Source organism: Leptidea sinapis, chromosome 27 (assembly GCF_905404315.1).
Source record: "Leptidea sinapis chromosome 27, ilLepSina1.1, whole genome shotgun sequence".
In the NCBI taxonomy this organism is placed as follows: Eukaryota; Metazoa; Arthropoda; class Insecta; order Lepidoptera; family Pieridae; genus Leptidea; species Leptidea sinapis.
In genome coordinates, this window is record NC_066291.1 from 9,523,592 (window position 1) to 9,540,194 (window position 16,603).

The window sequence follows — 16,603 nt, forward strand, 5'->3', positions numbered from 1 at the left end:
ATTCCTAACTTGCCAAATACTACATTACTTATCTACTTACTATTACCTCTTCTCCAGAGTGTTTGAATATCGAAAATATCGATTAAATTTATCAAGCATTAGCGTAGGTATGTAATATATATATATAATTAAAAAAAAATCAATGCATAAAAATTTTGTGGGAGGTATAAAAATAGTTGCAACTGATTCTCAGACCTACCAAATATATCGTACTACAATTATTGTATTCCATTGCTATCTTGCAATCCTATAGAGGTTTTGTGACATGCATGACAGAATAATATAAAAATCGCGATACAAAAATAGTTGTAGATCGTAGAAGGGCGATAATTTGTACGTATGTATTTTTCCGCTTCGGAGGAGTTTGGTAACAAACTCCGGGACACGAGAATTTTATATATTAGATATAATATTTTGTAACATAAATTGCTCAAAATTATAGAGAAGTGGTAAGTTCAGGTATTTGTGAATGTGTAAGGGCGAATTAGGCGCATAATTTTTTTTTATGTGCGATATAATATTAGTTTTCGTGGCTCTGCATTTGAATACCTATTGTGCAAATGTGGTTGTTACATCTTAAGTGGAAGATGATAGGATACGCATTTCTGTTATCATCTTATATACATTTCTAAGGTGACAATCACGATGTGTGCGGCGGCCTTATTATGATTTAATTTTTAATATGTCTATGCGTCAATATACAATATGTAAGAAAATTACTTTTGTCAGACCAAAATGTCATAAAATATTTACTTTAGTACCTAATAGATAATTCAGTAATTCGGTAATGAATTACAAATAGCTATATGCCGAAAAACGGTCTTATATAAACCAATAGCATGATGGATAGTGAACCTAAAAAAAATATTAGAAGAATTGCCAGGCAAGAATCTTCCGTTGGTATTGCTTAGTAATTATTATGAATGAAATAAAAATATTATTAATTTAATAAGAATATAATATTACTTATAGTCTTTAGTTTCGCGTTGACTATTTAAGGGATCTAAAACAAGATGCAAAGATACAATAGAATCTCCAGAACGTCGATTTCCATTGATTGCGAAAGATTCAGAATGGGTAGATATTTCTGGAACTCAAGCGGCATCTTCAAGAGGACACGCTGGACAAGCAGGAGAGCACGTTCAACAATCAGTAAATTTAAACTTTTAGAATATCAAATTTATCAAACTATTTTTTTGCTTAATTACCTAGATTTTTCACCTTAAAATACAGGCGCCTGAAGAAGGTGAAGTTAAGCGTGTGATGACAAGTATGTTTCCAAATTTATTAGACGAAGATCCGGAAACATTAGACAGCATTATCAACAGCACAATATCCACAACCGATGTGACTAGACATCTAGTGGGCCACAAAGCTGACTTTACATTTCTAAAGAAAGTAGAGCGATTGATACCTCCTGATAAGGTAACGCACACCTTCGATTTCTGTTATTGATTATATACTTCATAACATATATATAGCGGATTAATGCTTGCTATATTTGTACTTACTTAAGAGAGACTTTAAGACTTTGACCAAATCATACCTACCTGGAGTTTTATCATAAGTATAGGTAAATTCTTTGCAGAAATGGTTAGAGAGTGTGCAAGAAAACAGTAATTCCCTTAGTTCAATTGACACAAGGGGACATGAGGACTATCAGTCGTGCAGTACAACAGGTAAACAATTCACCTTCTTTACAGAAAATGTACAAGTCGAATGAAAACAAGTCTGTCAATGCCTCAAAGTGCTTATGTCTGTGACTGCCCATTTAGTGATGTCAGCTCCCTAATTAATTTTATACTCCACCCAGGGAACTATACGATTTAACCATTATTATTCTGGGAGGCCATCTTGGTTTTAAATAACTATATTCGTTCTCTACTAGGTACCCCGAGAACCTTGGATACGATATCCATATTCTTGCAATGATAATTAAGTTAACTAGTTGGATTTCATAAGTAATCCCAAATTTGTTTTACGCTATTCGGAAAACTTTGGAAATGATTCTCTTTCTTTCGATAGCTCTTTTTCTACCCAACTTTAAACATGCATTGCGCTCCCGCTGGAATTCTTAATTTCTTCTTCTTTCTTTCTTGGTTGAATTGTTAACTAGTTCCGAAAGCGTAACAAATTAGCGTATTAGTGCGGAAAATAATTTATTGCTTGTTTTTAGATGATTCATTGACATGCAGCAATATTCATTATTCAAGTACCAAAGGGTTTAAAATGGAATCAAATCATAAAGATAGTATAGAAGATTACAACAATGAACAATCTACTTTGCGTTAGAATAGTTCCGATCAGTCAACATTATAAAGTATTATATTACTAATAAACTATTTATAATATAAATTCGTATTTCTCTTTTGTTAAGTGATTAAAACAAAGTAAGTCTTCGTAAGTCGCATCACTTATTATGTTTGGTAAGTACCTACTTACCTATATAAACTTAAATACGTATTCGATTATTTTTTATGGAAAAAGAGGAGTAACGCGCGTATAGGTCACTTGGTGTTAAGTGATCACCGCCGCTCACATTCCCTTGCAACACCAGAGAAATCACACGAGCGTTGCCGGCGTGCACCGGTTAAAGGTTTTTTTTAAAAGGTGTGCACGCTTTTCTTTTACCCATGCTTTGTAGTACGTGGAAGAAAGTTCCTTGAAAACCGCACTATAGAGAAACCACACATCCAGATGGTGGGGATGATATCCTAATTTGTGGCGTGTCTTGCGAAGGTGAAATTCAGCGGCAGGAAGCAGGTGAAACAGCTATTATATTCGGAACACTCCCTTTGATAAATGCGGTACAATACACACAATGAAGCGACGTCTCTACGCAATGCCAAGTTATTCAGTCATTCACAGAGCACAGGGTCCCCGACAATTCAAGCTGCTTTGCGTTGCAAGCGGTCAAATGGGCGCGCTGATGGCTTGGCTTTGCCCTCCAGATGACTGCGGAATTGGCAATCGCTCGAGATTTCGAGACCCAGTATTCTGATACTAGGCGAGGCTTTAAGGGGAGGTCGTCGAAGAGTGGTGATACGACAAATAGTTTTTTTTTGTGGTAAACGCGCGAATGTCTTCTGGGGGTTAAATTGGGCATGGTTCAATTTACCGCATTCCGCAACCTTCCCAAGAGAGGACTCAAAAGAAGACACAAGTTTCTCCCGGCACTGGTCGACGATTTCCCGAAAGAAACCTGCATAGCCCGTGTATGCATAGCAATGTATGTTGGTGGTGTCCAACATATCATTGATATGCAAACAGTGTAGTAGATAGCTCACAGCCTAGGGGAACTCCAACGTTCACGGGCTTCGGGTTCGAGCAATATCCGTCGACAATAACCCGTATGCTGCGCCTAGAGAAAGCTGGAGGTCAACTTGCATAAGCTCGGGAAGCCTAAAAGATGGAAATTTTGAGAGATGCGCCTGCCAGGTCTTCTACCTTGCTTTCGAAAGCCTCCGTCCATCTATGTTTTAGGTATACCATGCCGACCATGGCGAAAGCCGTACTGTCAGTCGTTGATCAACTGGTGACCTTCTCTCTCTACCTGGCGGCGGTTAATTATGCTCTCCGTGATTTTGGAGGTTATAGCTAAAGGCTGTAGTTTGCCTGTGTTATAATTATTAATTACTAGCTGACCTGGCAAACGTTGTTTTGCCATATCTATACTATATATATATATATGTATTATATAATATTATAAAGCTGCAGTGTTTGTTTGTTTGTTTGTTTGAACGCGCTAATCTCTAGTACTACTGGTCCGATTTGAATGATTCTTTCAGTGTTGGGTAGTCCATTTATCGAGGAAGGCTATAGTCTTATGTTTTTTTTTCAAAATTAGGGATCCGTAATAAAATTGCTATTTTGTAACACAAGGTGTAAAATCGAAAACCTATTTTTGCGTGCGCTGCAAAAACTATTGACAATAGAACAAAATGATGTACAGGCTATAATATAGGCAATATTTTATTACTTATAAAACTATCGCGTGAATTATACTTTATATGGCAAAACAACGTTTACCGGGTCAGCTAGTATTATATAATATTATAAAGCTGCAGTGTTTGTTTGTTTGTTTGAACGCGCTAATCTCTGGTACTACTGGTCCGATTTGAATGATTCTTTCAGTGTTGGGTAGTCCATTTATCGAGGAAGGCTATAGTTTATGTTTTTTTTTCAAAATTAGGGATCCGTAATAAAATTGCTATTTTGTAACTCAAGGTGTAAAATCGAAACCTATTTTTGCGTGCGCTGCAAAAACTATTGACAATAGAACAAAATGATGTACAGGCAAATTATATATATATATATATAAAATTTGCCTATATATATAAAATATATATATATATATAGGCAAATTTTTTATTACTTATAAAACTATCGCGTGAATTATACTTTATATGGCAAAACAACGTTTGCCGGGTCAGCTAGTAAATTATATATGTAAACCTTCCTTGAGCTTCAACGAATCTATTACAAAAGATTTCATTGAGATCGGTCTCCTTTTTTTTAATCGGTTGGACAAGGGCTGACTTCCATGAGTCAGGGATTACGCCTTTTGTGTATGAGTGCGGCAATAAACGCGTTAGCCTCGGCTTCAACTCAACGTGTGCCCACGTTCTAAGCACAATTGGAGAAATACCATCCGGCCCGCTCGACTTCCTTACCAACGTCTAACGAATACAGTGCTCGCAGAACAGGTTTCTGTCGGAACTGTACTTCTGCCACGAAGGTCTGACACCGCGGGACGGTTGGCGATGTTTCGCCGAACAGTATTCTGTCAGAACTGTACTTCAGGCATAGAGTTCTGACACCGCGGGAAGGTCGGCGGTGTTTTTCCGTTGTAGTCAAGAGTCGAGTTGAAGGCAAAAAGAGCGCGCAGAAGATCGGCTTTCTCTTTTGCCAGGGTGTCATTCCTCATGTGCAGCGGCAGCATGGACGGATGGTTGAAGATAGGTACGATAAGCTTTCGACAACGACCGGTCCTCAATACTAACCTATGCGAGACAAAGCGGGTATTTTGTGCGAGTGTGGTAATTAACTCGGACGAGTGTGGCCCGATTGTGCTGACGTCATAAGATGGCAGCGTGACACTCCCACTTCTAAAAAGTCCTGTGTCGCCTCTTACGACACCCTTGGGCCTGGCACTCCCCTATTCTTTTAACGCACCGGGGAAACACAGGGCGAATTTCTACTGTATGCTTTAAGAATCGAGTGGCAAGATGGCGCATACTTAAGCCTTTTCTATTGTATTGTAATCCAGTGTTCCATCAGGGTTGCTTGATGTCATCCATGTAGACTGCAGATGTAGGCCAAATATGGATATGACCTTCATCGCCCTTGGATTGTGGGCCCGTGTTTCCATCCGCTCAGTGAGTGCGGACGTATTTGAGAAAAAAATGTCGTGCGAACACCATGTCCATAATAAATGCTAATGAAAGGGATAAGAGATAAAACAACACATATTTCTGTATGATACATTTAAGTAATTTGAATTATTATTTATTTGGAATAGTAGCGGTCTCTTCCTTTATAATAATGAATTTATTTATCTGCATTTCTCTTACAATAAAATATCGCGCGAACACCATGTCCATATTAAATACTAATGAAAGGAATAAGAGATAAAACAACACATATTTCTGTATGATCCATATAATATGCATTATCATTTAAGTAATTTGAATTATTATTTATTAGGAATAGTAGCGGTCTCTTCGTTTGTAAGAATAATGTTTATTTCAACCCAAACTGAAGTGTTAATTTATTGAAACAAATTAACCCTAAAATTGTAAAGCCTCAAGCTACTATGATTTAGCAAGACCCACTGTTTGAAGTTTGGACAAATTAAGAGCTATTATTATTTTCTAAGCGTCGTCGAGACGCTGAAACAATCTAATTTAAAGTGCTTTATCCTCACATACAAAATAACTTAGAAAGTGCTTTTAATTTTTTCATTATATTTGTACCAAAATAATTTAATTAAAAATGTAACAGTTACCAAAGCTACGCTCTTTGTTTGTTATTTTAAAGTGATATTCCTCACTTCTGGGATTAATTATACAAATTTAATTTGTATACCAAAATTTTTGGATGATGTGGGATTCTAGCCGGCGCATTTCGGGTTACGTACCGTCCTAGACGATTGGCTTAGTTGGAAGAGCGCTGGGACGTAACCCGAGAGGGAGTTCGAATCCCGTATCAACCAAAAATTTTGGTATACAAATTTTATTTGTATGCTTTTAGTTTACAATGTTGACGGCAGTGTAGTGGTGTCAATTTCAAAACGTTCCCCAATAAATCAATAATATCAACAGTTTTCCGGTTACGCTTAAACCACTCTTGCATTCCTAGCCAAATTAAGAATAAGAGACCATTCTCTATGTGACTGTGGACTTGATGAGGGAAATGTATACCATTTGTTCTTTAATGAAGTCTTGCTTCTACAATTTTATACCTCCTGAAATCCCCCGCCCCACCCCCATGAAATGCCTTCTCACCTTCGTTTTCACTCCTTTTGTAAATATTTTATGTAAATATATTAAACAAAATAATATTAAGTTATAACTAACACAATAAATATTTTATATAAGTAATATTATCAGTGTTTGTCCATTATAATATAACATGTATATTTGTTTCAGGTATAATAAGAAAAAAAATCTGTTTTGATTCTGGGCACCGGTCATTACTATAATCACTGGTAAATTCGTTAACACCGATCGAATGGACACACTAAGCTTGGTGGTCTACTGAAACGTGACATTGGCGAATTGTGGTGCCCCATCCACTGAAGCCACTAGAAAGAATAGAATAGAAGTTTATTACAAATCACATAAATTAATAATGGTTTGGTGTGGCAACACAGGGCCGCCAAACATGAATTCCGGCCTATGGACTTGCATCCCGTGCCACTAAATAAATTAAAAAAAAAAGATGAATTCCATATTTCTAAATGAAAAGGGATAAATAAAAAACAACAACTTATGCACTTCTGGTTTCTATTCTCATCATAGATTTAATTGTTCTTAATCACATTATACCAAATAGCTTGATAAATTGATGATCCACAGTAAACCTGATTCAATTATAGTTTATTATTTTTATATATATCTATATATAAAGTGCCTGGCTTCCAGTTATAAATAATTATTATAATATCATGATTTCTTGATAATACATATATATGCCTTAGATCATTAAATTATATTTCTAAATAGACTGTGACAGCTGTGAAAACATCAGAGAAAGGAGGTCGCCAGTAATTTATCTCTATTTTGATAGTGTACATACACACAAAGTGACAAACAAACGTGGACGTCTTCCACGCACGCAGCTTGTCACGCACACAAAAGTAATAAGCCTGGCCTATTTTCATCGGTTGTCTAGCAGCAAGACACTCTATTTAGACGTATAAATTATCTAATATAATAGCTTATAAACTCTACACCGCTTGTTTTTAACTACCAAAAAAGGTTACAATAACAGTTATTTTAAAAATGTCAATGATTAGCTATTTTCATGGAATAATTTTAGGACTTTTTTTCCTGTACCTAATATGTTCAGTGATGGCAGTGCCGGATTAAGCGAGCGAGGGGCCCGTAGTAAATTCTATGTAAGGGCCCTTGATTTGATGGCGTGCCGATAAAGTACCTGCCCGTGCAAAAGTTTCAGTATTTATTTTTACAATTTGATGCACTGTCTCTATTTTCTGTTTCAATTCCCAGAAATCCGTGTTTCAAAACATAGTCGTTATATTTCTCTTTTACATTTTGCGTGCCCCAAGCGTGGTGTCGACCCCTATGTCTAAGTCTTTTCATTAAACTACTATTCATTGTAATGACTTCGTTCTGTACACAAAATAAATGGGTTAAATATAATCTCGCTCTACATGTTAATGTAGGAAACACAAAATTTCGGTGTTTTTCGGTGATCTTTGATGTGCTTAATTTCAGCTAAATACTTTATAGCAAGAAATAGAAAAAGTAATTTAAGCGTCGATTATAACTTATATGTTCGCATTTTGCCATGAAGACGAAGTTATTTTGTATGTGCATTACCTTTATCTGACATCAAAAATCATTCCAAATTTGTATTTACTGTAGTTATGTATTACCCAAAAAAATAGGTAATTCTATTCTTATTATGAAACTGTTATGTTAGTATTTTCTTTGATTCCCGCAAGTGTTACACATTTAAAGAATTAAAACGCGTGTTCTTGTAACTATGTTTTTACATTTTGTATTTATTGAAATATGTTATGTTATGCATTTAGATTGAAAAGATCGGTCTGTCTGCGTACTCTTGGAATTGTGCTTTGAATCACGATATTTACTGCTCTGTGATTGGACAATGTGAGAAAGACATTATCAATCACGCAATTATTCATATTAAATTGTGTCGGCATTCACAAAAGGAACCGCTAGTAAAGGCACCCTACACACTGCACCATTTCTTATTCAAGATTTTTATGTTATTTTGGGAATTAAATGAGTTTAGATTTTTGATAAGCTATAACCTAAGCACTTCGATGTAGGATTATTTGAAATTTTCTTCAGCTGACATTGAAAATAATTCCAAATTTGTATTTGTAGATGATGGGTACCACAACGGCACCTTTTTGTGCCGTGAAGCAGAATGTGTAAGCTTTTGTGAAATAGTAATTGTATGTGAAATACATAAACACAAGCCACGTGCTCTTGTGTGGTTTCATGTAGTATACCTTAATCACAATATCCCAATTTCAATGGATATTTAATTATTTACCAAATTAAGTAATTTTATACTTCAGTTATCTTCCTGCAGTCGTGTTTGTCAGTTCGTCACGGACTTTTAATTTCAGTGATTTCCTGTGATAATTATGATATAATACTACGACATGATATTATGTGTGAGTGCGGTGAGTGCGGTACCGGAAAAGGAGGCTTTTTTTTTTATGAAAATAAGGGACGAGACGAGCAGGACGTTCAGCTAATGATACGCTCCCAGCTAATTGATACGCCCTATCCATAATAATGCAGTGCCGCGGCCGCTCAGGATTCTTGAAAATCCCAAAAGTTCTGAGCGGCACTACAATTGTGCTCGTCACCTTGAGACATAAGATGTTAAGTCTCATTTTCCCATTCATCTCACTAGCTACGGCGCTCTTCAAACCGAAACACAGTAATATTTACACATTACTGCTTCACGGCAGTAATAGGCGTCGTTGTGGTGCCCATAATTAAGGCGGCTTCCTGTGCAAAGGAGCCTCCCACTGGAATACAGCTTACACCCTTCCACTGGCTTACCTCATACACCTGTTTCCGAAGGTTAGTGCATAGGCTCCACTTAACTGGGTGGTGGTGGAAGACAGAGGAGTAATGCTTCGCTTGATCATGTGTGATGTACCTGGTCTGTTTTGAAGGTACTAGTGATGAAATAACTGGGTACCTACTAAGTACCTAAAACATCGTCAACATGACATGATGTGGTGTTTTCTGTGTATTTATTGTGTAATTCCATGAGTGTAAAAGCTGCACAAGATACAAATAAAAAGAATGGAACGTACCTACGCTTTATTTATGTTTAAGTCCTTAAGTCCGTAATGGCGGTCTCTTTAAAAGTTAGGATTGTCTAAGAAAAGGTGATGAATATTTTTTTTATTTCAATGGGGATTTTTTTTCTTTTTTAAAATTTATTTATTAAAACTTAAACATCACCATACTATTGCATATGACCCAAATAAGGAAACCCATTGAAGGGATGTTATACCCTTTCTGATTCATGCAGTATATATATCTAATATATAAAATTCTCATGTCGCGGTGTTTGTAGTTAAACTCCTTCGAAACGGCTTGACCGATTCTCATGAAATTTTGAGTGCATATTGGGTAGCTCTGAGAATCGGACAACATCTATTTTTCATCCCCCTGAATGTTAACGTCACGTCAATTTTTTTTTAATTTGTTTGATTATGAGTCAGCATTAAAAATACATACAACTTCAACTTCAAACACGTGTAGAATTGTTTAAAGACAAATATTAGCGGAATTAGCACTAAAGAAAACTCAAATCATTTGTATAATTATGGATTTCCGCAAAGTAACGCCTACATCAATAATTTTGTTACATAGATGTATTTAAGTACATAAATTCGGTATATAAAAAAGACAACCATTGATTTCTAACAAGATGCAACAATATAATAAAATGTATCTTAATGATGTTGAAAATCTACAAATACAATTTGCTTGCAGTTAACAAAAATATTGGAAACATACATGATTTATATTAATTATTTAAAGATAGGACAATATTATATCTAACACCAACATAAAATTGTGTTCAACATACATACAACCGTTTTACTTTATTTTTATCCTTATATTATACACATTTCGATATATGTGTCTTATTTGCATGAATATCTATACAATTTTATAACAAAATATTACACTACTAAGGACTAAGTAAACCTTCTTATATAATAACTAATGGAAGATAGCCACAAAAAATATAAAATATTTAAAAATAGTGTAAAAATTTCAATCCAATATACACAACTAAGAATCGCGATTTAAATAAGATAACAAGGAAATAATTCGATAAGGGAAGCCCGCGCAAGTAGAATAAAGACCGATAGAGACAGATGAGTGACCGGGAACGCCATATGAGTACAAAAAATACAATGCAATGTGTGTGCACATATGTTGTAGCGATTAGCAAAATATATTTTTAATGATTTCTCTGGCGAAAAATTGTAATTTATTTTAAATTGCAATTATTTTCTTATAAATTAATTATTTAAATTTCCTTCATTTTCCAGACATATTTAACTTAAGTACAAATTAAAAGTGCAGTTATATTTACACTTTCCTTAACATATTGTGTTTTGCCCGGACTTCCTCTACTCATACACAGAATCATAAATAATAATAATTATTAATATTGGACAAAGTCTCATGTCAAATCCGCTGCGTGATCATGTACTGCGGCTAAGTGTGCGTCCTGAGTCACAGCGCACCGCGTATGGCGGATTACAGAGCGGATTTACAAGTCGATAAGGACAGGTCCTTAGTGCAAGCGGAAAAGTAGATGCGTGCGCGTGTGTTTTGTTTATTTTACTTTGGTTTTAATATGTCCATATCTAAACTTAAACGTTTACAATATTTAGAACAAGCAGTTTCTTTAACGAAGATATATATTTTTTTTTGTGAAAAGAAAAGTAAGCATTATATAGACTACTGAAAAATGAAGCGGTGAATACGTTACACTATTGTATTAAATTGAAATTTGTAACCAAAACGTTAGACTATATTATAAAATTAATAAGTCCTTCTGAAAAATTATGGCATAGAACATAATGAAAATATATGAGTTCAAATAAATAACATCATGACATAGCATGTAAGATAGTGTTCATAATCTTCAGCAGGAAAGTCATTATTTGCGACATTTCATTTCACTATTCGCGAGTACAAAATACGCTATTGACGAGCGGATCCGCCAATAGAATGCGCCGTTAAATGTGCGCGCCCGCTCACACTCCGGATAAGTTCAAACATTTTTTTAATGCGCCGTTCATTCCGCCTGCGCGGTGCGCCGCCACTCAGGACGCACCCTAACGGCCGTTCTCAATATACTATCTACAGATAGAGATAAATTGTACTGTTAGTAATTATGTAGCTGTCAATAATCTCAAGCTGTCCCACTATAAGTACCTGGTTAGTCATTATTATCGCATTATATTATAGGACGCGTGAATTGCAATTTCCATACAAACTTCTATCGCTGGTGAGCTATACGTCCTCCCATTGACAGACAGCGTGTTCGGATAAGAAGAGTTACCGTCGAGTTTATTGGGAGAGAAAAGTCAACGATACTTACGATTTTTATCTCCGGTTGTGGCCTACTTGAACTGAATATTGGGAACGGCCGTAAGAGTACAAGGGACCACCGCGGGTCTCAAGTTATCAGGCTAGCACAAATAGCACAACATCTCAACCAAATTCTACAAAACTCATATAGCATTGATAAGACGATTTAATAACTGAAGAACATTTTTTATAATAATAATATTGACACACTTTTTACACAATTTATCTTGCCCCAAATCAGGCATATATAGCCTGTGTTAAGGGTTGCAAGACAACAATATATTTAATACAATACACTTACTTAAACATACATAAATACATATAAACATTAATGACTCGGAAACAAACATCCATATTCATCAATAAAATTTTATAAACGATGCGGGATTCGAACCCACGACCTCCGGCGTTCCATGCCGGTGCTCTAAACAACTGAGCTAACCGTTCGAGTACCATCTCGTTATAAAATTCTGTTGGCTTTGTTCAACTCTCAGGTTGTGTTCGAATCCCGCAAATTTTTGTCGTGTATTAATCCTAGAAGTGAGGGTTATCACTTTAAAAACATAACATATTATCCATATTCATCGTATAAATGCCGGGTTTCGAATCCGGGACCTCTTAGTACATTTGAAAGTCTGATTTGGAGAGCAACATACCGCCGAGCGCTGCGAGTGCCGCGGCGGTGAGTAGGCGTCACGCACACACCACAACGCGCCACACGGAGGAACGCGGCACGAACGGGAAGGCGTACCGTCATTGTGCCGGCTTGTGAGCGGCCATCTTGCGACCGCGGGCGCGCGCTTCATGGCGGGACGTCGTGTACTCGAACCAGAGAACATTCGGTATCAACGTTGTATCTCTTATCATTAGCATTTCACTGATTTTCCTGAAATTATTATATTTTTTAAGTTAGCAGGGAGAACAAGCCTGTCTACTGTCTAGTAGCAGTAGAAGTAACTCTACTCTAACAGTGTTGGCATTATTATAAGATCACGCTTCAATGCACTGCATTTTCATATACGGGCGCAGTGCAATATGATCAGATTTTTTTGTGATATTTTACGATTCAGTTCATATTGAAGTATGTAAGTTTGGGCGAGGCATATGCTATTCAACATGATCCCGGAAAATGTACGAAATTCAAAAGAATATGTCGACTTTCTTAATCGCAAATTCAGTGACCACTTTCAGGCTATTTAATAAATAAATTTTATTGCATCTCAATTTTATTTAAAAAAAAGAAGAACCACAATGATTTTCTTGCGTCCATTCTCCTCACAGGTAGGAGGCAAACATTTTTTGATGTTCGATAAGTGATTTATTCCCTTTTTTCATTAAAAATAAATGTTAACCCTTGTTATTTCGAAATTTGGCAGCAGGAATCAAAAAGTTGAAGAAAAGTAACTTATGGCCTATTTCTGCCATGAAGCAGTAATGTGTAAACATAACTGTGTTTAGGCCTGAAGGGCGCCATAGTTAGTGAAATTACTCTCATAATTCAATTAGATGTCTCAAGGTGACGAGCGCAATTGTAGTTCCACTCAGAATTATTGGGTTTTCCAAGAATCCTGAGCAGCACTGCTTTGTTATCGGCAGGGTGTATCAATTACCATCAACAGAACATCTTGCTTGTCTCATCCCTTATTTTCATAAAAAAAAAGAAAACTGCAAACACTTGTCAAGTTAAGAAGAATATATTTATCACCATTCCAGTGAGTACCATAATATGTTATGAGATTGAAGAAATTATCACCAAGAAAAGTTTGTATCATAGTATGTTGTAATGGACCTCTGGACCCTGTCCTGAGAATATAAGGTGAAGGTGGTAATTAAAAAAGTATTGTGGTGTGAAAAGTCAGTAATTTAACTATTATCTATATATATAAAAATGAATTGCTGTTTGTTAGTCTCGCTAAAACTCGAGAACGGCTGGACTGATTTGGCAAATTTAGATCTTGAATTATTTGTGGAAGTCCAGAGAAGGTTTAAAAGGTGAATAAATAGGAAAATGCTGCTAAATTAAATAAAAACAACTAATTTGTTTTTCCTTTGATGTGTCCATACATAATTTCTATGAGAGAATTTATTGACGCACAGTTTGACAGTTCTGCTGTGAAACAATTTCATTACAACAGCAGGGTGCATATTTTACGAAGTAATTTTTGATGTTATGATATATTATTGACAAATTCATATAAAATCATTATTTTATTTATTATATACAGAACATCTGTCGGGTCAGCTAGTTAATAATAAATATCATAAATTACTTAAAAAAGTAACATACTTACAAGGTAACAACCTGTGGAAAGAGTGGGGTAAGTATTTTGTGAACTACAATAAACCAAACAGTGGCTGTCACAATGCCAACTATAGCTCCAACAACCACTTGTCTCCGTGTGTGGTACTCTAAGTACACCCTGCCAATGCTGACAATGAGTGCCATCATAAAACAACTGCTCACAATTATTACACGCCATAAAGCGGATATGATATTGTTGTTATTTAAATGATGCAATCTGTAAATATGTGAAAAAATTATATAAGTGAATTTAAAGATAGATGAGGCAGTGACTAATCATGTATAGTGTTTTTTTTTAAGTTGGTCCAAATCAACCTTCAACACTCCCGTTGGCACCATTTTATGGTTAAATAATAAGTAATGTGTTTTTAAACTGATCCATAGAACTAAATTTACGACAGTTTAAGCAGCTCTGGTTTATAAGTTTTAAGGCAAAAGAATGACAAATTTATATGGTAAAAAATTAAATATTATAATAATAATATAATGCTGACACACTTTTACACAAATTATCTTGCCCCCAAACTAGGCATAGCCTGTATTATGGGCACAAGACAACAATATATTTAATATGATATACTTACTTAAACATACATAAATATGTAGGTATTGACAAAACAGAGGATATAATATTTAATTTACAACATACTTATTGATTATAAAGCAGATATTCATGTCGAAGAGATAGGCTAAAGAGCCTGTCAGTTACGAATAAAACATACACAGAATGTAAAAAAATAAGCTTACCTGAAAATAAAGAAATATAGAACATAAAGGCTAAAGAACCACATGAATTGGGAATGTGAAGAAGGCATGCCATATTCATTATAGAGATTACTTCTTACAAGTGGCCTGTTTTCACATATAGTGTGCTTTAGTATTATATTAATCAACTCATTAATTAATGTACCTATGAAGAACACAATCTGCAACAAAAAGGGATCTTAACAACAGATTTCTTAGAAATTAGACAATATAAAAAGATGATCTGTATGATTATTGTTGTGAAATATAATATAAAAAGGACTAACCGTATGTAAATCTCTTCTAAATAATATGAGAGCAATAAACCCAGCCCCAACACCAAATGGTAATAAACTTGTTAGTGCAAACATTTTTCCTAATAAGTCTCCTGAAATTAAAATTATGGCATTACATTTATTGTTTTGGTGCCTTTTTCTGTAGTGAACCTATAATGTGCAAGTATTATTGTGTTTGAAGAGCATCTAAACTAGTTAAATTACTGGATTAATGAGACTTATAAATATATGCTCTAATTATTAGCAAAATTGCTATGCCGGTCGGTATTTAATGTTCAATCCGTTATTTGCACATTTAATACTGGACATTCCAAAATTTTGAGATTGTAATAATCATTTTTACCTTTTGGATACATAACCAACGTAAGAGCCAAAGGCTGCCATTCTATATCATCTTTTCCTAGATTATCTGCTGATTCCATTGTATTTCTTTGTTATATCTTACATTTATAGGATTAATATTATTATTACACAGTAGTTTATATTTATTGGGCACTCGCTGACGGCTTTGGGCACTGGACCACAGAACACTTTTATTCTAACGAGCTGGACTGTCGTGAGGCAATCTTTAGAGTAATAGTGTTCTGTGGGCAATCTACAATTCTAGAGTACAGACTACACTATTTCTATTCCAGTCATTGTATGTAGTATTCTATGTATATAGCCAAACCACTGCAAATATTAGTAATTAGTGTTTCAATTAATTTTGTTTGAAGAATTATTTACTCTTAAGTTGTGTTACACCAGAGAATAGAGACTAGTTTAAACTTTAAAATAAAATATAGTGATTATATTCACTTTGCTTTAAAATAAAGCATCACTTTATTCAAATTTCAAGTAGTGAATGTATAGTGATGCGACTCGAGCCGTTTTTTACTCGAGTGACTCGAGTCGAGCGGACGAGAACTAACTCTTATTTTGATTTTCAAGTGAAAACAAATTTGACTCGAGGGCGTTTGCAGTTGTTCTCAAGCTACTGCGCAGCCAGTACATTTCGTAACAGGTTTATTACATTTGACTGAATTTAGTCATCTTAATTCAGTCATTGAATTGAATTGAATTGACTGAATTTAGAAAAGTATAATCGCATTCAGCAAGCTAGCATTCATAATTCAGAAGCAAGTGTGGTTTCTGACTGACTGAATCATATTTTAGAAGCCTAATTAGAAAGCATTTAGGATGGTGTAATCGCATTTAGTTATTACTGAATTCAGTCGCACGTGGGTCTTCGTGCGTACAGGACGTATTTAAGTTTTGTTTTGTGTTCCCGCATAAAAATATAGGGGTTGAGATATTAAAGAATTGAATTTTAAATCTTGATATGAATTTTTTGATGCATTTAATCTTAGTTTACGACCAATCTTTCTTTTGCACTAATACTGTCTCGTAGGATAGAATCT

General features: G+C 35.1%; 2 protein-coding genes across 4 annotated transcripts; one reads left to right on the plus strand and one right to left on the minus strand.

Annotated features, from left to right (window-relative positions):
* Nucleotides 1-721: 721 nt before the first annotated feature.
* Nucleotides 722-7,045, plus strand: LOC126972703 (uncharacterized). 3 transcript variants are annotated; one of them, XR_007731185.1, is made up of 6 exons: nucleotides 722-900; nucleotides 1,000-1,152; nucleotides 1,234-1,425; nucleotides 1,589-1,679; nucleotides 2,177-2,426; nucleotides 6,651-7,044. XR_007731185.1 is itself a non-coding variant. In XM_050819606.1 (6 exons), exons 1-5 carry the CDS (start codon nucleotides 840-842, stop codon nucleotides 2,290-2,292), a joined length of 609 nt encoding a protein of 202 aa, XP_050675563.1. In that variant the 5' UTR covers nucleotides 722-839; the 3' UTR covers nucleotides 2,293-2,426; nucleotides 6,651-7,045. The 3 variants fall into 3 exon arrangements, 1 of the variants encoding a protein (XP_050675563.1); XR_007731184.1 differs by having other exon boundaries at nucleotides 722-896; nucleotides 973-1,152; nucleotides 6,651-7,041; XM_050819606.1 differs by having other exon boundaries at nucleotides 722-896; nucleotides 6,651-7,045.
* A 2,365-nt stretch (nucleotides 7,046-9,410) lies between these two features.
* LOC126972697 (dolichyldiphosphatase 1-like) lies at nucleotides 9,411-15,840 on the minus strand. The gene is made up of 5 exons (XM_050819595.1): nucleotides 15,547-15,840; nucleotides 15,195-15,295; nucleotides 14,911-15,089; nucleotides 14,153-14,380; nucleotides 9,411-12,747 (listed from the first exon to the last, which is right to left on the minus strand). Exons 1-5 carry the CDS (start codon nucleotides 15,623-15,625, stop codon nucleotides 12,615-12,617), a joined length of 720 nt encoding a protein of 239 aa, XP_050675552.1. The 5' UTR covers nucleotides 15,626-15,840; the 3' UTR covers nucleotides 9,411-12,614.
* Nucleotides 15,841-16,603: the final 763 nt, after the last annotated feature.